This window comes from Otolemur garnettii, unplaced genomic scaffold (genome assembly GCF_000181295.1).
Source record: "Otolemur garnettii isolate 467f Iridium unplaced genomic scaffold, OtoGar3 scaffold00001, whole genome shotgun sequence".
Classification (NCBI taxonomy): Eukaryota; Metazoa; Chordata; class Mammalia; order Primates; family Galagidae; genus Otolemur; species Otolemur garnettii.
Window position 1 is genome coordinate 47,325,994 of NW_003852396.1, and position 22,537 is coordinate 47,348,530.

General features: G+C 48.8%; 1 protein-coding gene across 1 annotated transcript; it reads right to left on the reverse strand.

The window, feature by feature from the left end:
- Positions 1-817: 817 nt before the first annotated feature.
- Positions 818-21,267, reverse strand: IGSF22 (immunoglobulin superfamily member 22). The gene is made up of 21 exons (XM_003781163.2): positions 21,159-21,267; positions 18,936-19,067; positions 18,566-18,702; positions 17,182-17,281; positions 17,052-17,091; positions 16,684-16,858; positions 15,919-16,032; positions 15,232-15,394; positions 14,041-14,313; positions 12,421-12,705; positions 11,392-11,664; positions 10,779-11,075; positions 9,387-9,689; positions 7,314-7,487; positions 6,984-7,112; positions 5,695-5,991; positions 5,177-5,265; positions 4,798-4,990; positions 3,597-3,896; positions 2,520-2,849; positions 818-1,035 (listed from the first exon to the last, which is right to left on the reverse strand). The coding sequence occupies exons 1-21, from the start codon at positions 21,265-21,267 to the stop codon at positions 965-967; spliced, it is 3,984 nt and encodes a 1,327-aa protein (XP_003781211.1). The 3' UTR covers positions 818-964.
- Positions 21,268-22,537: the final 1,270 nt, after the last annotated feature.

Below are 22,537 nucleotides of genomic sequence, written 5' to 3' on the forward strand. Positions count from 1 at the left end.
CTGTTCCAGATTCCCTTAAAGTATCTCCTTCTCCTAGTTGAACAGCTGGGAGGAATGGGATTAGATTAGCTGATTCATACTTTAGATGTAAAGCCCTGGCAGAATAATTTGTCACCCCACTCCCACTCCAGGGGTATTTGCATTTTAACAGGCAATGCGCTACCCAGAAGTAGAAAGGGAAGCCTTGGATGGTGGTAAATATGCCATTTTGTAAAGGCATTGCACATTTGTGGAGATGTGATACAGGAGACTCAAGTATCATTGTGTGTGTTGGATGAATAAGTGATTTTTCGATTAGGGTTTTTACAGAGATTCCTTATGGGGAGTAGCAAAGGAATAAGGAGAGAAGGCAGGCTCAAAAACTCCCTAGTCTTGTTTCAAGTCCAGTAGCTCCTTAAGTTTTTTTTTTTTTTTTTTTTTTCAGAAAGTATTCCACTGCAAAACATAGATTTGAAACTTAGTGAGCCGGGTGACCAATTCCTTCTAGCTCTGATAGTGGGAACCCTGGTCACTAAAGAGGCAAAGTTCTGATCCTTTCAAACCCCAGAGCTCTGAACATGAACCTACCTAATATGAACTAGGGATGGAGCAGGGTGGGGAGAAAGATGAAGTCAGCAAGACTTGCCCCCAGTCCTTGAGGGGAGGGAAAGGGTACAGGGTAGATGCAGAGGAGGGGCCCAGTCAAAAAGGGGGATGGTCACTCCTATGTGGATGAGTTTGGACAGGGCTCTTAGGGGTCGAGGTCTGTGAGTCTTCATCCCATGCCTATGTCTTTCCTCTTGGTCCCTGATATATACCACTCTCAGGAACAAGAAAGAGGGATTCTAGTTTATTGTCCCCTCCCTTCACTGAATGTTTGCATTGACAAGCACCAGAGAGCAACTTGGGATGCCTACACTGGGCATGCAGAGGACAGGCCAAGAAGCCCTACATCACAACAGCCTCTTGATGCCTGGACTGGAGCTCACATAAGGTGCTTTGATTTCTTCTGCAGATTCTCAGTGAGGGATGCTAGAATTGACTTGTCATCTTTGTCTGAAAGAGAAAACCAAGTATTTGTATTAATGATGCCAGGGAAACTCAAAACTGCTGGACTTGGAGTTCCTACATGGGAACCAGGGGCTGGACCTTGGGACTCTTAATCCTGGGTTGGCAGAGTATATGGGGTCAAGAGCTACCATTTATTCAGCATTTAATATTTGCCAGGTACTGTGCCAGGCACTTCATACACTATCTCATTTACACCTCAGAGCCCTATGAGTAGAAAACAGGCTCAGAGAATTTGCCATAGTCACACGGCTGTTCAGCGGTAGAGCCAGGGCCCTGGGCCCATGTGCTTACAACCAGAGTTAAATTGTTGGGGATCTCTGATTGTGCAATGAAAGCTGGATAGCTCCCACAGTGCTTTCCCTGGCCTAGTTCTGTTGCAGTTCGGCAGCCACTCTGGAGACATCATTTCAGTGCCAGACATTTAAACACTTGAGAGACAGAGCAACAGGATATGGTCCTTTCCCCAAGGACGGACATATATAACTGGATAAAAAGGGTCTGTAACCATGGAGACCACAGCACTGGAGTGCCATGGAGAGTTCAGGGAGTGGCAGAAGATGTGACCGGAGAGGTTAAGGAGAGGGGAACCTTGTTCGTTTGGGATTTTATTTGGGGGTAGGAAAGCTAGGGGAGTAACTTCAGAAAGAGAAAGCAAAGCAGGTGAGCTTTGCATTTAAAGCAGTGGTTCTCAACCTTCCTAATGCTGTGACCCTTTAATACAGTTCCTTATGTTGTAGTGACCCCCAACCATAAAATTATTTTTGTTGCTACTTCATAACTGTAATTTTGCTACTGTTATGAATCGTAATGTAAATATCTGATATGCAGGATGTATTTTCATTGTTACAAAGGGGTCACAACCCACAGGTTGAGAACCCCTGATTTAAAGAGTTCATGCTGCTACTAGCTGAGTAGCTATGAAGACAATAGACTATGTGGGAAGGAATAAAATATTTCCCTGTTTGTGCACACATGAGCAGAAACATGGCATGCATGTGCAAAAAGGGAGGGTTCTCTCCAGTCCCCTTATTTGTACCTCCCGTGTCCTTATCCTAGACCAATCGTTGGTTGCATATCAGAATCACTTGCAAAATTTTGCAAACATAGATTCCTTCCTGAACCCTGTCAGAGAATTTGTGATTGGTGAATCTGGTTTAGTCCAGTATCTTTTTTTAAAGGCAGGTGTAGTCCCCACAAGGGTTGCAAACCACTTCTTATCTAGGGATGGAGAACTCCAACATCTATAGGGGCCAGTGCACATAACAAATGACATCCAGAGAACGGGAGAGTGGTAAGAACTGTGGCCAATTAAGAATGTTTGCATCACCTGATAGCAGATTAAATAAAAACCGGTGCCCAGCCAAACGAAGAGCGTTGACTCATGATCCACCATTCGACCATTTTGCACCTCTGCCCTGGCCTTCCTCGTCTCCCACCCCCTACGTCCCAGGCGCCCTCCCCGACCTCACCGTAGACAGTGAGCGTACAGCTGCTGCGGTCCTTGCCCAACTCGTTCTCCACCAGCACGCTGTACTCGCCGGTGTCCTTTAGCGTGCAGGTGGGGATGACGAGGGTGCACACGCCACTGGTGGAGTTGTACCAGAACTTAGAGTTGGCCGTGATGTTGACGTCGCCTTTGTAAAGGGTCACCGTGGGCCGCGGGTTCCCAAGGAAGGCGCAGGTCATAGTGCAGTCCTGGCCACGGAGCACGGTGTGCGGCTTGAGGGGGGTCAGGAAGCGAGGTGCGTGGCGCCAGTCCTTCTGCTCGTAGGGCTTCAGCTTGGCGCTCATGTCCTCAACTGCGAGGGGTGGGGGTGGGAGTAGGGAGGACAATACGGGTGTAAACCTGCTCCCAGCTCCCCAGACTTCCGCCTGGCCCACCCTTCTTAGAGCTCAGAAAGCGCGTTGGAACCCTGAAGACCTGGGCCAGATTCCCAGACCATCAACTCTGGAAGCCTAAAGTTTATATCGGTTATCCCCACACCGCCTTCACCCCTTCACCCTGCCTCCATCCCTCACCCAGCCACTCCAGGGTTCACAGGTTTTTACACTTCCCCAGACCCAGGGTCCTAGATGTCTTTCCAGCCCCAGCTTCCTGAAGCTGGGTGTTCTCAGTTGTTATCCGCCTTTAACTCCGCCTCCAAGCTTCCCCTACGTAATTTCAGCTTCCACATCTTCTCTCTCTTATTTAGCCCCTCATTTGGACGCCATCCGGACCCTTAACCCCTTCCTCCAGGATTCCCAGAAGCCGTTCCCTCAGAGAGGGCGTGCCTCTAAGTCCCGCCCCTCCACGCTTTTCCCTGTCCCTCCGTCATTCCCACCCCCAAAGGTACCTCCCTACCTCCACCCTCAAAGCACTCGGAGGAAGGCGCCTCAGCTAGACTCCCCTGACATCTACTTCTCTCCCCAGCGACATAGACGCTGAACTCTCTGAAGGCAACGGTTCTCAGATTTTCTCTTACCGCCTGGGTACCCCTTGTGACTTAATGCCATCCCCATGATCAGGGCTCCCAGACATAACTCGAAGCCTCAAGGCCCCAACTCACTCTTGTCCTTATTGACAAGCCAGGTGTCCCTGGAGTCGAGTGGTTCACTGTCACCGATTTCATTCCGAGCCACCACTCTAAAGTAGTACTTCCTGCCTGGGAGCAGCCCAGTGACTGTGTACTTGTTGCTGAAGACACGCTCGGCTGCCGTGTACCAGGTGGCAGTGCTTGCATCCCGCTTCATGATGACATAGTGGGCCTCCCCGTCCTCCTGCACATCAGGGCTGTGGTTCCAGGTCAAAGTCACAGTGTTGGGGACCTCCTCAAACAGCTGTAAGTTTGTGGGGAGTCGGGGGAAATCTGGAAGAGTTGGAAGGCCTATGACTTTAGGTGGCCTGAGGTGCCCTCACCCTAGCCACCTGCCAAGCCTAATGGAAGACGGGATGGGGCACAACCTCTCTTGGTCTAAGTCAGTTGGTGTCTTAAAGTCAGAAGAAACTATTTCTGAAGTGTTGCTGTGCCATTTACTAGCCCTGTGACTTTGGGAAGTTACTTATCTTTTCTGAGACCCCTTTCCTCATTTTTTTTTTTTTTTGAGACAGAGCCTCAAGCTATCCCCCTGGGTAGAGTGCCATGGCATCACACTCACAGCAACCTCCAACTCCTGGGCTCAAGCGAGTCTCCTGCCTCAGCCTCCCAAGTAGCTGGGACCACAGGCGCCCGCCACAACGCCTGGCCATTTTTTGGTTGCAGCCATCATTGTTGTTTGGCGGGCCCGGGCTGGAGATTCGAACCTGCCACCTTAGGTGTATGTGGCTGGTGCCTTAGCCGCTTGAGCCACAGGCACCGAGCCTCCTCATTTTTATAATAGGGCTAAACAGTGACTATTTCATAGAAATAGTGGGTAAAGTGCCTGGCGTGTAGTTACTGTTCAATAAAAGTTCATCCCTTCTTTCCTTGGCATTTAGAGCTTTACTGTATAGCTTCCAGCTCTAAGAGGTCACCTCAATTTTTAACAGATTCATCTCTCCCTGCGCCTCCTGCCTTTCATCAATTCTCTACTCTTTCTGCTGACCATACTCTATATATGTCTCAAAGCTTGCCAGATATGACTGCAGAAACTGAAACAAGGGCTTGGTCCTACTTCAGTGCCTCCACAGCTTCAGACCCTCTCTACTAGGCTGATGAAATTTTGCTCTGTGTTGTCAAAGAAGGTTTCACTATCTTAAGGCACAACTTTCCCATGGTAGGAATTCCATACCTGCCACACGCACGTGGATGTCGTAGTATGCCTCTCCAAACTCATTCTGGAGCAAGATCCGGTACACCCCTGAGTCAGAGCGCTTGGTGCTATTGATGAGGAACTGGGAGTGGTTTTTGCCCTTGGTAATGGTTTCTCGACCCTTGGTGGGGATGCCATCTTTCTGCCATATCACATTGGGTGGTGGTGAGCCCTGTGTGGGAGATGGCACTTTTGGTCACTTAGATGGTATTTGGAGGTAGGTTGCCCCCCCTTCCAGGTCAAGGAGTCTTCTGTCAGCCTCTAGCACCAGGAATCTGTTAAGGGGCAGAGGCAGAGGCAGAGACTAATGATGGCTATAATAGTGGGGGCCAAGGGGCTAGGGTCAGGAACAACTCACAGAGAAGGCTGCATGGATGCAGAGGGCTGTCCCAGCACGAACCACCATGTGACTCTTCAGCCGGGCACTGAGGTCAAACTTGGGTGCAGCTGAGATGGAGGAGACAAAGGTGGAGGCATGGGCCTCTCTTTCAAGACTCAGCTTTAAGTCTCTCCACCAAAGCCTTTTCCAACCTCTTCTCTTTTATGCCCCTCTAAAGGCAACAAAACATCTTGCTGTTCTGCAACACTGTGAAGCATTTGTTTTCTCATCTGTCTTCTACTAGTATGTAAGACCATAGAAGGCAGGTCCTATGTCTTGTGTCCAAGTCTCTAACATCTCCCTTGACACAAAGTTGAGAATTTTTTTTATTTTTTTTTTAAGCAGGGGTGCCCCTGGATATATCTCTGTCCAGATATAATAAATTGTATGACTTATTCTTGATCTTCACCCAATTTTCCCCTCTGGATTGAGGCCCCAGGGAAGAGGTTTGGAGCTCGGATATTGGGCATGAACCCACGCCCTCTCTGTGTTCTGACCTGGTGGTGGCATGGCACGGACCCCCTCGTCTAGCTCCACAGGCTCCCCAACCCCAGCCTCGTTCACAGCCCGGATTCGGAAGAAGTATTTCTGCCTCTCAGTGAGGCCTCCCACGGTGTAGCAGGTGCCTGAGATGGGGATCTTTGTACACTTGGACCACTCCTTGGTGTCTTCAGCCCGCATCTCAAGGATGTAGCCAGAGGGTGGGTCACCTTCTGCAGGCTCCCGCCAGGCCAAGGAGATGCTGGAGTTGGAGGAATCAGACACATGCAGGCCCTGCACCAGGCCTGGGGGCTCTAGGATAAAAAAGACATACAGTTGGCCCCCAACTCATCTCCACTCAATGCAGTGCCCACTTCCTACACTGTATACCTGAACCCTAGTTTTTACCACTTCTATGTCCAGCTCCCACAGTTAAACCCTTAATACCTAACTGTGCATATTCAGCAACCTCCAAATTCAAATTTAATTCTCTTACTGACTCAATACTTTCACCCCTAATGTCAATACCCTCTAAATCAGTGGTTCTCAATCTTCCTAATGCTGCAATGTATTTTCATTGTTAAAAAGGGGTCGTGACCCACAGATTGAGAACCACTGCTCTTAATGTATACATATGCTATATTCAAAACGCTAGCCTTTACCCTAGCCACCTCCACCATGACCATTGACAGGCAGGACCTCCACCTTGTTTCCTAAACTCAATACCTTCCCACATATTTCCCGAACACCCTCATTCAATCCTCAACATGCCTGTTATCTCACCTAACCAGAAACACTCAAAGCTTGATAAAAACTTCTTGCATCTTACCTCTTCACTGTCCCTGACTTTCTTTTTCTTTTTTTTTTTTTGAGACAGAGCCTCAAGCTATCCCCCTGTGCTGTGGCATCACAGCTCACAGCAACCTCCAACTCCTGGGCTCAAGTGAGTCTCCTGCCTCAGCCTCCCAAGTAGCTGGGACCACAGCACCCACCACAGCGCCCAGCTATTTTTTAGTTGCAGCCGTCATTGTTGTTTTTGTCATTGTTTCCAGGCCCAGGCTGGATTCGAACCTGCCACCTTGTATGTGGCTGGCGCCTTAGCCACTTGAGCCACAGGCGCCAAGCCACTGTCCCTGACTTTCAATCTTTATTTTCCCCCTTTCTCTTGTGTGTGAATCCTATCCCTCTATGAAGCTGCTAGCTTCCAGAGAGTGGAGGCTGGTGACTTTCCCAGGAAGGAAATTCTCTATCTACTTTGAATGAGCTAATTCCACTATGTTCTGGGGCCTGACAGCTCCGTACTTACTAACAGGATCCTTGGCCACTACTGAGCTGGATGGCATACTGGGCTGTCCAGGGCCTGACTTATTTACAGCTATAACTCGGAATTCATATTCTGTGTCCTCCAGGAGACCATCCACAGTGTACTTGGTGCCTGAAATGGGAAGATAAGTGGTTGAGGCCGGGAGCATCAAGGCGATAAAAGAACAGAGTGAGAGAACATTGAAAAGGAGGTCATGGGATGTTGTTAGAACTTCCAAAAGAGTTAGGGAAGGGAGGACATTCAGAGTAGTGATGGGTCCACTCAGCAAAAGTTCTTTTGATCTCTCCTGGGCCTCCGTCTCTAGGGCCTCACCTTGGATGGGGTCCTTGTTGACTGGCACCCACAAATTACTGCCTTTCTTTCTCCGCTCTACAATGTAGCCGAGCACTGGGGCTCCCCCATCCTGGGTAGGGGCATTCCATGTGATAGTCATGGCCTCTTTGGTCACATCAGTCACTTGAGGCTGGGAGGCAAGACCAGGTGGCTCTGTGGGGGACAGACAGAGGGCAAAGGTTAGGAGGGGGAAACACATATACAGTTGTCTACTCCACACTGACCTCTGCTCATCCTTAAAAAAAACTTTAATTTTTTTTTTTTTTGAGACAGCATCTCACTCTGCAGTAGCATCTTCATAGCTCGCCGTAGCCTCAAACTCCTAAGCTTGAGCAATCCTCCTTTCTCAGCTTCCTGAGTAGGCTGGATGAGTGCCTCATCACACATGGTTAATTTTTCTGTTTTTTTTCTTTTTTCTTTTGTAGAGGAGGGTCTTGCTCTCAAATTCTTGGCCTCAAGCAATCCTCCTACTTAAGCCTCCCAAAGTGCTAGGATTATAGGCATGAGCCACTGTGCTCAGTCCCCCCCAAAACCTTTAATGATTTTTTTTTTTTATTATTTGGGATTTATTGAGGGTACAAAGAATTAGGTTACATTGATTGCATTTGTTAGGCAAAGCCCCTCTTATAATTGTGTCTCATTCCCAAGAGGTAACTTTAATGATTAACTCTGGTTGCTCATTAATACACGTGGAAAGTAAGAACAAACCCACACCTTGATAATCTAATTTATTTATTTTTTGAGGCAAGATCTCACTCTGTTGCCTGAGTACAGTGGCATCATCAGTGGCTAGAGTACAGTGGCATCATCATAGGTTACTGTAACCTTAGACTCCTGGGCTTAAGCAATCCTCCTGCCTCAGCCTCTTGAGTGGCTAGCACAACAAATGCAGGCCATTATTCCTGGCTAACTTTTCTACTTTTTGTAGAGACCTGGGTCTCACTATGTTGGGCTCCAGTGATCCTTCTGCCTTGTCCTCTCAAAGTGATAGGATTACAGACATGAGCCACCTTGCTTAGCCCAATATTCTAATTTAATTGGCCTGGGATGGATGGCATGTGTTAGTAGTTTATTTCATTTCATTTTATTTTTTTAAGATAGAACCTCAAGCTGTCACCCTGGGTAGAGTGCCGTAGCATCACAGCTCACAGCAACCTGCAACTTCTGGGCTCAAGTGATTCTTCTGCCTCCGCTTCGCTAGTAGTTGAGATTACAGATGCTGGCCACAACGCCTGGCTACTTTTTGTTTGCAGGCATATTGTTGTTTGGCAGGCCTGGGCTGGATTTGAACCTGCCAGCTCAGGTGTATGTGGCTGGCGCCTTAGCTGCTTGAACCACAGGCATGGAGCCAAAATTAACCAGGTGTCAGGGTAGCATGATACTTATAGTCCCAATTACTCAGGAGGTTGAAGCAGGAGCATCTCTTTGTTTTGTTGTTGTTGCAGTTTTGCTGGAGCCAGCTTTGAACCCACCGCCCTAGGTATATGGGGCTAGCACCCTACTCACTGAGCCACAGGCGCTACCCTGTGTTAGCATTTTAAAAGACCCTTGGTGATTTTAATGTGTAGCCACTATTGGGAATCATTGCTTAACAAACACTTTCCCACTTGTGTGGCCACAGTTCTCAATCTACTTACTGTCTTGACACACTGAGATATGGAGGTCATTCAGGGAGGGTATAGCAATTAATTTATTAGCAATCGCAAGTAAACCGCAGGTGTCAGGGGTTTTTTTTGGAAAATATTAGAATGGATTCAAGGTTATCCCTGAAGCAACATCATGCTCACTTGGATTCTAGGATGATTTCTGGAATGGAGACAGTGGAGTCAGTTCCTTGGAATTAAGCATGGACTGCATACACCTCTGGGAGTGTATTGTGCACAAAATATGACTGGCCAAAGTTGATGATTCCTACCTGAGGTGATGTTCTGGAATCAGTCTGTCTCCTGGGATAGCTAGGGAGATGATCCTGTGGAACTTCCTACAGACCAGTATTCCTCACGGGCTGAAGGCCCCAATCTTGACCCCTTGACCCCAGGCTATCTCACTGACCTATGGGATTTCCTGCAAACACTTCATCAGTCTCCAGCGGGTCGCTCACGCCTTCTGAATTGACTGCAAGGATACGGAACTGGTAGGCTTTTCCCTCTTCCACCTTGTTGGTAGAGAAGTCGGTGACTTTGCCATCCACCTCGCCTATCTTAATCCAGGACTTCTTGCCGACTGCCCTCCGTTCCACAATGAACTGTGTCACAGGGCGCCCACCGTTGTCCTTTGGAGCCTTCCACTTCATGTGCACACAACTACCTGAGAGCTCCAGGAACTCCACCTTGCCCTGTGGAGGCTTGGGACGGTCTAGGGACAAAGAACAGCTTCAGAATGGAACTTTGGAGCAAAGAATCAGAAAGGCCTCCTCCCTCCCACCGAAGGTCTGGCCAGGCTGGGGCACAGCCAGGTCCTGAGCTTTTGGGATCCCTTGCCATTGCCTATGTCCACTGCCCCTTCTTCTAAGACTTGCTCAAAGAGTTTGATCCTTGTCCCCTGAACCTCCCACTTGCCTAGGAGTGGGTGGTCTGGGGACCTGAGGGGTCCCTGGCTTAGGGGGATCCCCTACCAATCCCCTTGCAGACAGGATTCCTACCTCTTCTGAGAACACATGTGCTTTCTGCTATCACAATTTATCTTATATTATAATTACATATCTGTCTATCAGTTTCATCCCTTTTGGGTTGAGGAACTGCTGGGGATACTTCATTTCTGCATCCCTAGCACTGAGAACACAGAGGAGATGCTCAGTCATGCATAGAATTGAATTGAAACTCAAACCTTCCCACCCCATAGCATGATGGAAACTCAGGTAGAGGAGGTGATGACCATGTGTATGTGTTGCATGTTGAATATAAGTTCATGAAGGCTAGCGCCTCATTTCTTTCCTTGTCCCCATGTTCAGACCAATCCCAAATCTCATTCTCACCCCCCTTTCCATCTTCCTCTTCCAACTTATTTTATCCCTAGCCCTGAATAATCTCCCAGCCCAGTCCATTTCACATCCATCCTTACTACTCTTCCCAATCAACCTTACCCCATCCCCAAATTTCACCTTTTTTTTTTTACTTCATTTCCACCTTACCTCCAACCATGTCCTCATCTTCAAGTCAATACTTAAGTAACATATTTGAAAGTCTATTATGTGCTGTGCACTTGACTATGCACTTTAAATTCACTAGAAATAGATACTAGGGGGGAAAATCACTGTATTTCTGGTGAGAAGCTGAGGCTTAGAGAGGTTCACTTGACCACGGCCACCTAGTTAGGAAGTTAGGAAGTGGGTTTCTGGCTGCAAAGGTAGCCCTTCAGTCCCACTCCCAGCTCCAACTCCAACTCAGCCCCGGCCTCCCTCCTGAGCTTGGGCACCTGGAGCCCTCAGCCCACCCCTGCTCTTACCCAGCACATTGAGGTGCAGAGTGGCTGTGGCTGAGCCATGGTCATTCTTGAGCTTGAGAAGCACTAGGCCACTGTCTTCACGCACACATTTTGAGATGGTTAGTAGAGCTTGGTCTTCCCCACGCTCCATGGACACGCGCTCCTCCTCGGTTACCTCCATGCCATCTTTGTACCATGTTACTTTGGGCAGTGGCTTTGCCCGGAAAGGCACCTTGATGTGTGCCGTGTGACCTACCTTCACGGTCACTGGGTGCGCCGCCAGCGCCTCAAGTACAGATGGGTCGATGGCAGGAGGATCTGCAGAGAAGGGTGGCAAGGAAGCAGGGGCCTTCAAACTTCTTAAACAGGGGGACAGTTCACTGTCCCTCAGACTGTTGGAGGGCCGGACAGCGGGCCCCGGGATGAGTCGGCTGCTAAGCAGGACAGGCAGCGGCAGCAAAAACACCCGGCGGGCCGGATAAATGTCCTAGGTTGTAGTTTGAGGACGCCTCGGTAATATGGGAGGAGCCTCGGCAATAGGGGAGGAGCCAATGGGAATGGGGAGGAGCTATAAGCGTGTGGGCGGGCCAGGTGCAGGCTGGTTGAGTTTTGTCCACCCTGGGCTGGAGCATACCTGCGATGTACAGAGAAGCTTCGCTCTCTGCGCCCTTGGCCCGGAACGTGTACTTGCCCTCGTGTTCGGGGCCAGTATTGGGGAAGATGAGCTTGTGCACTGCACCCTGCTTCACAATCTGCACACCAGGCAAGTCCGTGATCTGGATCTCCTTGCCATCTTTCAGCCACACGCCTTCCACCTTCTCGTCGTTCAGCACTACGCACAACTCCGACGGGCTCCCGGTGGCCGCGTGTATGTCAGACATCCCGCTCTTCACCGTGGCCAGACGCTCTGGGGAGAAAGGGGGAAGGACTGGGTCAGAGTGCTGGGGTGGAAGGGACTCATAGGAAAAGGGTTTGGTGGTTTAGGTCATGGAAACAGGGGTGCAACGTCAATCACAATAATTTATGATGAATAGGTGGCTTGCCAATGGTCAGTGGGTGATTGGGGGATAGTGGGAGGGACGCTGGAGCAAATAGGTGGGAGGGATTGGGGAAGAGGCCAAGGCTTAGGAAATGGCTAACCCTCTCCTAGAAAGTCTTTCTGGGAGCTGGTTAATAGGGAGTTGATGAGCCGGCAATGGTTAGCAGGGACTTAGGATGCTTGGCTGAAGAGGGGAATAGATGACGGAGATGATTAGTGGAACTGGGATATTTAGTTGTGTTTATGGTGGTCTATAGGATGCCCAGGGTCACTGGGTGTTGGGGGTAGCCTGGGGCAGTGGAGAGTTGGTCTGGTTAGGGAGTAGGAGATGGTTCCAGTCAAGGATTTGTGGTCAGATCAGGATTGCTGATGATGGTTAGGGTCTGAAAAGTGAAGAATGAAGTCAGGGAATTTGGAATAGAGACTGGGAGATGGGGGATGACTATGGCTTAGGAGATATGGATATTCAGTGCATTGTTAGAATTTGGGAGATGGGGATGGTGAAGCAGGGAAATACAAGTTGGTCATGGTCTGGGGGAGGATTGGGGTCAGTAGTGGGGCCACTGTAGGGGAGTGCCAGGGTCAGAGGAACTGGTAAATGGAGATTGACAGGGTGGGTCTTACCATCCACAGTGACGGTGGCAGTACTGTAGTATTCAGTGGGGTCCCCATCCTGCATGGCCACCACAGTGTACTCGCCATCGTCACTGAGCTGTGCATCCTCAATGACCAGCTCTGCTCGCTTGCCCTCGTGGCTCATGCTGTACTTAGTGCCATGTGCCAGCAGCTGTCCATCCTTCTTCCAGCGCAGGGTCACATCCTTAGATGTCAGCTCACATTCCAGGCATGCTCGGCTCCTCTCTTTCACACGTACATTTTTAAGGGTGCTTACAAAATTGATGGGGATTCCTGCAGACAGAAACACAGACAATTGGGCCTGCTCCTGAATCACTACATCCTTTTTCTACAGCTATATGCTGCCCTGGCCCGCCCCCCCCACCCCCCCGCCCGTTTGGCAGGAACTTGCAATGTTGAATGTGTTTGTGTGCAGTATGTGACTCACTGAAGCACTTGACAGGGACCATCCCAGCTCTGCCCCTTACTTGACAGTCGACTGTACACAACACATTTGCCTTTCTGAGTCTCAGTTTCTTTATTGTAAAATGGGAAAAGAACTTTCAAAGCACAGCAGTCCACATCTCTAATACCCCCCGCCCCCAATCTCTTGGATCTCCAGCCATGCCATACCTACATTGTCTGACTGGTGTCTGGGCCTCTGTACATGGCTGTTACTTTTGCTGGTGATGTCCTTTACTCTCCCCATTTCTCTGAAATCTGAACTTTTTTCTTGGTAAAACTTGGATATCACCTTATCATATAATTTCTGACATTGTCAGCTCTTTTTTTTTTTTTGTCTCTCACCATCATGGCGATGATAATTCCATGTGATGGATATCCCAGGTGTGGTTCACATGTGTGACATGCTCATTAGTGTATACATTATGATGTACAAATCCCTAAGTGAGTTATAATATCAGAATGTGAGTAGTTGAGAGTACTATAATATATGATACTAGAGCTATAACTTCTTAGTCCATGATCTCCCAGATGATGAGACCCCAGTCTGTCTTGGCTCTTGAAATAAGAACAGCAATTCTTTTTTTTGGAGATAGAATCTCACTTTGTCGCCCTGGGGAGAGTACCATGGCATCATAGCTCATAGCAATCTCAAACTCTTGGGCTTAAGCAATCCTTCTGCCTCAGTCTCCCTGAGTAGCTGGGACTACAGGTATCTGCTACCACAATGCTTGGCCAGTTTTTAGTAGATATGAGGTCTTGCTTTTGCTTAGGTGGTCTCAAACTCCTGCACTCAGGCAATCCATCCACCTTGGCTGCCCACAGTTCTAGGATTACAGACATGAGCCACTGCACCTAGCCTCAAGAACAGTAATTCTAATTTCATTTTCATATCTGCCCCCTATCCACTGTAGGGGATTGTCAGGGCAGAGGAATTGGTCAGTGATGATTGACTGGATGGGTCTTACCATCCACAAGGTCAGTGGCAGTACCATAGTTTAACCCCCACTAAACTAGGGGTTAACAAAGAAGAGAACACCTTATATTTTTGGTACTCATTACAGGACCTGACAAAGAGGAGATGGATGGATAGATGGATGATGAATACCCACACGAAGGTTTCTGTGGCATGAAGTCCACCCCTTAGGCTCTTGGCCAACTACTTACGGTCAATAGTGAGCTTGGCCTTTTGTTCCAGCCCCCCAGCCTGGGCAGAGAACTCGCCACTGTCACTGAGTCGGGCATCCTTAATCTTAAGTGTATGGGTCAGACCATCCTCAGACACTGTGATTTCATACTTGTCATCCCTCTTCAGTTCCTTCCCATTGAACTTCCAGACAAAATTGGGTTCTTTCTTGGAGAGGCGGATCTCAAATACTGCTGTCTGGCGCTCTGTCACCTTCAGCGGCTTCATTTCTCCCAAGAACTTTAGTGGCTCATCTGTAGCAGAGAGTAAGAGAGGCAGTCATTAGGCTGTAGTCCTGGTCCCCCTGCAAGGTGGGATGGTGCAGGGGACATGGACATAGGGACTCAGGTGATGAGCCTCCAGTAGCCCTTAGTTGGAGAGAAGTACCCTTCCTTTCATTCTGTTTGTGAACCTTTCTTTTCTGGTGTCCCCTCCCATGATATTCACATGTTCTCTTGCCCAGTAATGTTAATAGCAATTTTTTTTTTTTGTAGAGACAGAATTTCACTTTATCGCCTTCAGTAGAGTGCTGTGGTGTCACACTGCTCATAGCAACCTCCAACTCCTGGGCTTAGGTGATTCTCTTGCCTCAGCCTCCTGAGTAGCTGGGACTACAGGTGCCCGCCACAATACCTGGCTATTTTTTTTTGTTGTTGTTGTTGCAGTTTGGCTGAGGCTAGGTTTGAACCTGCCACCCTCAGTATATGGGGCCAGCGCCCCACCCACTGAGCCACAGGCGCAATTTTAAAAAGTACTTATTTAGTCTTAGATACATGTGAGGAACTATTCTAGCCAATTCACATATTTTAATGCAATTCTCATATAGGGAGGATGTATTATTATTCCTCATTTTTACATATGGGGAAATAGAGTCAAAGAGAAATTAAATAACTTTCCCTAAAGTATACAGCTCATTAGTGGCAGCAGTTGGAATTTGAACCCCAGTAATCTAGCTCCAGAGTCCATGTTCTTGACTCCTAGGCTGCGCTTCCCCATGGCATTTACTATCTCACAATCCTCTCTTACATCTCATGTTTCCTTCCTTCAGGAACTCCCATCCCCACACAATACTTTCCTGCATAGCCCCACAATCATCTCTAATATCCCCATGTACCCAATCCTTGGCCACTCCTCTCCTCTGACCCTGTGTCCCCCAGTGCCCACATGCATACCCAGCACTGTGAGCTCTGCACTCATTCGCTTGTCACCCACAGACAGGCTGTAGAGGCCGGCATCGCTCATGTTCACGTTGGTGATAACCAGCATGTGCTTGGTGCCCATCTGCTTCACATCATACTTGCCCAGGGAGTATTGGATCCTCAGTGGCTCAGTACCCTGCCTCATGGAACAGGTAGGAAAGCTGATGAGGGGGGTCTAGGAGATTTCCAGAGCTCCCCTTCCCCAAAGCCAGCCTGAGCTGGAGGTATAAGCCTGCTTCTCCAAACATACCCAGAATTCCTACAATCTCACTGGCCTCATCACCTGGCTTGGTGGGATCAAGCCTTGCCTCCCCACAGGCTCCCCATAGACCTGAACTGTTAATGTGCATGAGTTCCTTAGATGCTTTTTCTTAGAGACATAGATCTTTAATGACCTTCAAGGCTATCTAATCAAGCCTTTCAGTTTAAACATGGGTAGCCTGAGGCATAGAGAGGAATGTGCCTCAGATCAAACAGCAAAGAGATGGAACATCTTAGAGTCCAGCTCCTCCCAGTCTCTTACAGCCATCCCAAGAAGCATCCTTTTGATGGGATTGAAAAGAGGCCCTCACTTATGGATAATGAGAGGATCTCAGAAGGCTGTGGGTACAAAGAGGAAATGATACTGCTATGGTGGGCCCTGGCCAGACCCTTCCCCACCTTGATCCATATCATCTTGACATTGGGGTCCTTCAGCTCAATGATGCAGTCAAAGATCGCTGTGGTATCAACCTTGGCTTCTACATCTTCCAGAGGTTTCAGAATCCTGATGGCCTGAGAAATTGTAATTATAAAATGGCAAGAGTCAGCTGCATCTGGAGCCTGGCTCGGCTATGTTCCCAATCCTGGAGGAGCCCCTAAGGGCCTGGGGCCTATTAGATAACATCCCCCCGCCCTCTGCTTTGTGCTCCATTGATCATTTAGAAGATTTAGGGGCAGAGGACTATGATAGGGAGTGAGAAACTAACCACCATTTGAAGAACAGTAGCTATATACCTGAGCCCATTACATAGGTTATTTAATTCCACTATAGATGCTTAATATGAGATGGTTGGTTGATTGAATGAGTGAGTGACAACAGTAAGAACAAATGAAAGAGGAAAGCATTATTTTCATGTTCTAGATGAGGAAAGTGAAGCTCGGAGAGACACCCAAATTCAAATGGCTAATAAGACAATAAAACTGTGATTTGAATCCAGGTCTCTCTGACTCCAAAGTCCATGTCAAGTATGTTAGGGAGTGGGGATGAGAGGAGAGGTACAAGCAAGGTGACTTGAGTTCCCTTCCTCCTCTCACAGTAGAGAGTATGCCTCTGAGTATGTGGTACAGGGCTGGGAAGACCTTGCTGTCAGGAGATGCAAAGGCACTAGCACTTTGGGTGAGGCCCAACCCCTGGCCTGCCCTTGTTCCCTACTGGGCACTGACCTCCACCTCCACTTTCTTCTTCATCTCTTTGAGCTTCCTGAGTAGCCCCCGGAAGTCAGTGAAACCGTACTCCATGCAGACCTTCTCAAAGTCCTTCTTGGGTACCTTGGACAAAATCTCCAGCATCTCTTTCTCATTTGTCACTTTCTGTTTCTTCTTGGGAGCAGGAGGAGCCCTGGAAGGAGAAGGGGTCTGAGCTTATACTCAGTGCCTCCCTCTGGAGATAGAGGGAGCCTCCATCAACCTGGAGATGCCCCTCCCTACTCCATAGATTTTTGGAATTCAGGGCTCTGTTGAGAGAGGTCTTCAAGAGTCTCTAACTCGGATGGGGAGACAGCTCCCTGTGCAGAAAAGCCTTTCAGCCTCACCTCTTCTTCAACATCTTTTTGAAATCCATTTTCTCTTGACCTGAGGACAGAGAGGTAGAGAGAGGGACAGGGTCAGAAAGGGGGCATTTGGTCCCTAAGAGGGAAGATTAGGAAGAGGAGGCTGGCTCACCTTCAGTCACTAGCAGGGACACGGTGTAGATGGCATCTGCATGTTCATTGCTTGCAATACATTTGTAGTTGTCAGAGTCATCAGAGGTCAGTGGCTCCAGCTGGATCAGAGTCAGGCCATTAGTGGGGGAGGGGCAGGAACCACAGGGATAGTGGGGGAGAGGGAAGGAACCACAGGGAGACTTTCTGTGAGAGGGAGAATAAGGGCTTTTTTTTTTTTTTTTTTTTGCAAGGGGTGAAGAGGAGCTGAGTGTTGGGTGCATGTGTAGAGGATTGAGTAGTCTCTATGATTTGTAGGTATGAAGTAGCAATCAGTTTGGGTATGCATGTTTGTAGCCTGATTCCATGGCAATAAAAGTATCTGCTTCCCCATTAAACTCTCTCCCTGGCTGTGAACTCCTAGAATGCAGAGACCTCCTCTGCCTTGTAACTCTAATGTGCAGTTTCTGGCACTGGGATGAGGATTTCTTCATTTAACACAATTTACTTCTCTGTGCCAGGCACTGGACTGAGCCGCCAAGGAAGCAGTCGTGAGGAAGGCTGACTTGGTGTCTATCTGTATGGTGCTTACAGCCCCGAGTCAAGGTGTTTGCCCTCAGAGAGTGTTTGCTGAATGAATGATCTTGTGTAAGGTCTAGCCAGCAGGGGGACTCTGGGGCAGCTTTTATGTGCTGTGGTGGTGGGTGGGGTGCTGGTGGCTGAAGGTTCAGTGATGAGTCTTTGGGAGAAGAAACCAACTTTCTGGCTGTGGGAGACAGGAGTGAAAGCACAACAGGTTGTCGAGACAGGACCCAAGTAATTACAGGGACAGGAGTAATTATAAGCTTGGGTCCCCCAGTGACCCATCCTTCCCTGACTTCATAGAACTTTGAGACAGAGGTTGCAGCTGGGCAGACACTGCTCTTACAAAGTGTCCCCAAAGCTGGTTAGACCTAAGGGTTATCTCAGTGAGGGTTCTGGAGGGATCAGCTGAAGAGCTCAAAACCCCAGCCCTTTCTAGGACTTGTCGCTCCTTGCCTCCTGGTGGCGCCTCAACTCCGCCCGGCCCAACCACCATGGTCCCACCCCTTACTAACCACGCCCATCTCCCGGGTCACTCGCCTTCTAGAACTGCCCCTTTGCTTCCATTTGGCCCTGCCCACGCCTCGCTCTGGCTTTACTCTGGCTCTGTCTTGCCCCGCTGGTAATTTCTGCCCTCTGCTTTCTGGCAATATCGAAGTTCCAGACTCTGATATCCTGCTGAGCCTCTCTAGCGATGGCAGACTCCCCACCGCCCAGTTCTCGGGTCGCCATAGTGGCTGTTTGGTCTTGAGAGGATTGGCGGCCGGCCCCGGGGTCCCTGCTTCCGGCCTCATCAGTAGCGGGACTTCGCGTGGGTCCCGTACCTTCAGCACGTGCTCCTTGTTAATGCTGTCGTAGAATATTTTGGCGGACTCTTTGATGGGAACGCCGCTCTCCCTTTTCCAGGAGATGTTAGGTTTGGGGTTTCCTTGCACCCGAGCTCGGAACACGGCTTTATCCCCTGCGGTGAGCACAGGACACATTTTCCCCTCTGAGCCACCAGCCCAGACCCACTGCCAGCTCCCCGCCTGCTTCTAGAGATCTGATCCCGGCCCTGGGCGAGGGATGAACTCTTGGCCAGGTTCTGCCAGTGTCTGTGTATTGGGGGATATTGGGATGGGAGAGAGGGCTAGGGGGGATTAGATCAGAAGGCGAAGCACCAGAGGTAGGGGAGGGGTACGGGAAGCGACACACCCTCGGGCGAGGTCACCGGATGAGGTTTCTCCACGAATTCAGGGACGCTCTCGCCTGCAGGGATGTTGGAACTCCGGGTCACCAAACTGAAGAACTCCACTGTGCTCGAGGACTTGCTCGTCACGACTTCCTCTGTGGAGGCAGGCGAGAGGTCAGAATGGGCTCCAAGTGGAAGCTCGGCCCAGGATCGGAGGATTGAGATTTTCTTCAGGAGACAGTGGAGCATGGGAACAAATGGCGTTTAAGGCAAGCGGGGCCAGAACCAGCTTTGTCCAAGGACCTGAGTCGATGGGTCATTGTGTAATGGCAAATGTTTACCACTAGGGGACACTAACGCCTTTGCCACACCTCAGCGGTCGATCGCCTGTTTTGGGTCTTGGTCCTGAGTCCTAATCTTTTTCTTTTTCTTTTTTTCTTTTTTGAATAGGAGTCTTCCCTTTTGGGATTTCCTTGGTCTCTGTGCTTCACTCCGAGAAGTTCTGGTTTCCCCAGTAGTATTAAAAGGGGCCAAGCCTGCTTCGGCTCTAGATTTTCTCCCTGCCGTTCTCTGGGTTCAGCATTCATTGCCTAGGGAGTGGTGATCCTTGAGTGAGGGATGGGACACCACCCCACTCCATTGACACTATACGTGGGAATCTCCTAAGCTAAAAGAACATATTCATTGTGGTAATCTGATTTTATAGTTGGAAAACAAAAAACTGTTTTTGCAGTATAAATTACAGAAAATCTTGGCTAGTGAATTATCAATTCATAATAATTGCTCTGAATCATAAAGCATTTTCCTTATGTCATGAACTGTACTGGGCACGTATCAGAGACGATCTTATTTAATCCTCACTGCATTCCAGTGAAGCAGGAGCCTTTATTATCCTCACCGATCTGAGATACTGAGATGAAAAACATGTGTTAAGAAGCTGTCATGGCCTGCTTTTAAATACCGTAGTGACCAGAGGTTCCAAACAGGCTGCAGGCTGCACCTGGCCAGCAAATGTCTTTTATTTGATCTCCAAAATGTTTAAACAAAAAAGTAGCCCTACCTCTGAAAAGGGAAAGATTTCACGTAAAAATTTAGTTTTCTAGATTCTCAACACTGGACTCATATTCCCATGTGGTAACAATCATGTGGGAGGTGAGGAGTGGCTACCCTTTCAGATGGGGCATGTCCTCTCCGCTTTTCCTCACATTTATGTTCCCTGCCTGGACCCTGTTGGTCAGTGATACCTAGTTTTTCTGGCTGCATTTTAGCATCCCTGGATAACTTAAAAAAAAAAATCTGACTTAATAGTTTGGGGTGAGACTCAGATATCATTTTTTCTAACTCTCCTCTTCACCCCACCTTCTACACTACAGTGACTCTGAGCATCACTGCTATAAATCATTTGCATTTGCAACTTCTGGTCTAGAACATAGGCCTTGAGTTTCAGCTGTTTCACTTGCTTTGTCACTGGCCAGGAGGGGTTGGTTGGTATAGAGCAGTTGTTCTCAACCTTCCTAATGCTGTGGCCCTTTACTACGGTTCCTATGGGTCATGACCCACAGGTTGAGAACCGCTGGTATAGAGTGTTTCTGGCCTTGACCTCTATGCACTGAGGACTTTGAGGGACTCTGTCCCTCTGGGACTTTGAGGAATGGGCTGTGACTGTGAAAAGGGGTATTCAAAACCCTGGCTCTTGGCCATCTTTTAATCTCTTTCCATTAGAGACAGGACTAAAACAGTCTGCTCTGCTCTGAGACCATTTCTCAGCTTTCTTCTGGATCTGCCCTCCCCCAAGTCTGGTCCCTAAGGGCTAAGAGGCTGGATGCTTAGGTCACTCTGCACTGATCTCCTATTTCTTAAATGGAGCAGGGTCAGCATTACTCATATGTAGATAAGGTAGCTACCTTCCTAACTTCTCCCATGCATGAAATTCTACCATCAGAGATACAATTCATTCACCTTTGGCTCTGATCTCCTTAAACAAGAGTTTATCAATCATTCATGCACATCCATGTGACTGATTTTTCCTAAGCTGTTTCTTGGAGATCTGCTTTGTGGTGAACATCCAGTTGGCTGAAGCTTTATCAAAGCCCAGATTAGAAGCACAAGTTGGAAGGGGGTAGCTGTTGATATTGTGGGCCCCTGAGGGGCCCATTAGTGGCAAAGACTGAGGCTACCCAAGGGGTGGGTGTGAAGGAAGAATGGCTGCCCCTTTCCAATCCCTCCCCCGTCCCCACTCCACTTGCCTCCCACGATCTTGGTTGTCTGGGAGAAGGTCTGCATGTGGGTGGAGGAGCTGGAGAACTCCATGGACACATGCTCCTGCAGCATCTGCTGGTGGTAAACTGTCGTCATGGTAACAGCAGGCGTGGGCACTCACCTGTGAGGACCTGGGAGAGGATGAGGCCATGAAGGACAAGGAAGGGAGTAGGAGGGAGATTCAGAGATGTGTGTGTGTGGATGCAAAGGGAGATGAATGTGCACAAGAGAGGGCCAGGAGAGCAGTCAGGCAGCTGGCCTCACCTTTGGCCTCACCTTTGGCCTCTCTTCACTTCCTAGTTCCCTTTCTTTCCCATGTTAGTTACAAGAACCAATGGGCCTCTTCCCTCACCAAGTAACTCTAAATCATTTCATAGTCTTGGAGGGAAAGGATATGGGGCTTAGACTACTTACCCCATCAACCAGGTAAGGCCCAGAGGGAGCTGAAGATACCTATTGATAGCTACGTGGAACTAGGGAGGCTGTGTTGGATGTTTCATCAGGAGGGAATGAAGTCAGACCTAAGAAGGAACCTCCTGACTAAGCCATACTGGAGCGAGCCTTAGAAGGAAGCTGTGGCTCTTCCTTCTGGCCCTGGGGACCACTGGCATTGGTGGAATGCTAAGACAGATGGCAGCACATTTCTACAGCTCTGCTTTCATTGGTGATATGGTAAAGGCAGAGGTTTAGTTTTTATTTCTCATGTTTTTCTTTGAACTGGTAATTCAAAGTAGTAAAACAACATTAAAAAAAAAACTACACGAAGAGGCTCCCTTCCACTTCTAAGTCCCTCTGTCCATCTCCCAGCCCTCCCCATTGCAATAGGCACCCCTTGTGGTCTCTGGTTTCCTTCTGCAGCTCCTTCATGCAAATAAGAATATGGTATATATTCTTGTCCTCTTCCTTTTTTTTTTTAACCTCATGGTAGCCTATTGTACACACTATCCTACCTCTTTCTTTTTTTACTTAATATACCTTGCAGATTTTTCCATACAGTTCATAAAATTTCCTTACTCCTGTTAATACATAGTTTTTCTTTTTTTTTTTTTTTTTTGAGACAGAGCCTCAAGCTGTCCCCCTGGGTAGAGTGCCATGGCATTACAGCTCACAGCAACCTCCAACTCCTGGGCTCCAGCGAGTCTCCTGCCTCCGCCTCCCAAGTAGCTGGGATCACAGGTGCCCGCCACAACGCCCGGCTATTTTTTGGTTGCAGCCATCATTGTTGTTTGGCGGGTCCGGGCTGGGGATTCGAACCCGCCACCTTAGGTGTACGTGGCTGGCGCCTTAGCCGGTTGAGCTATAGGCGCCGAGCCAATACATAGTTTTTCAAGGAGTGGATGGATCTACCATCCTTCAACCAGCATTG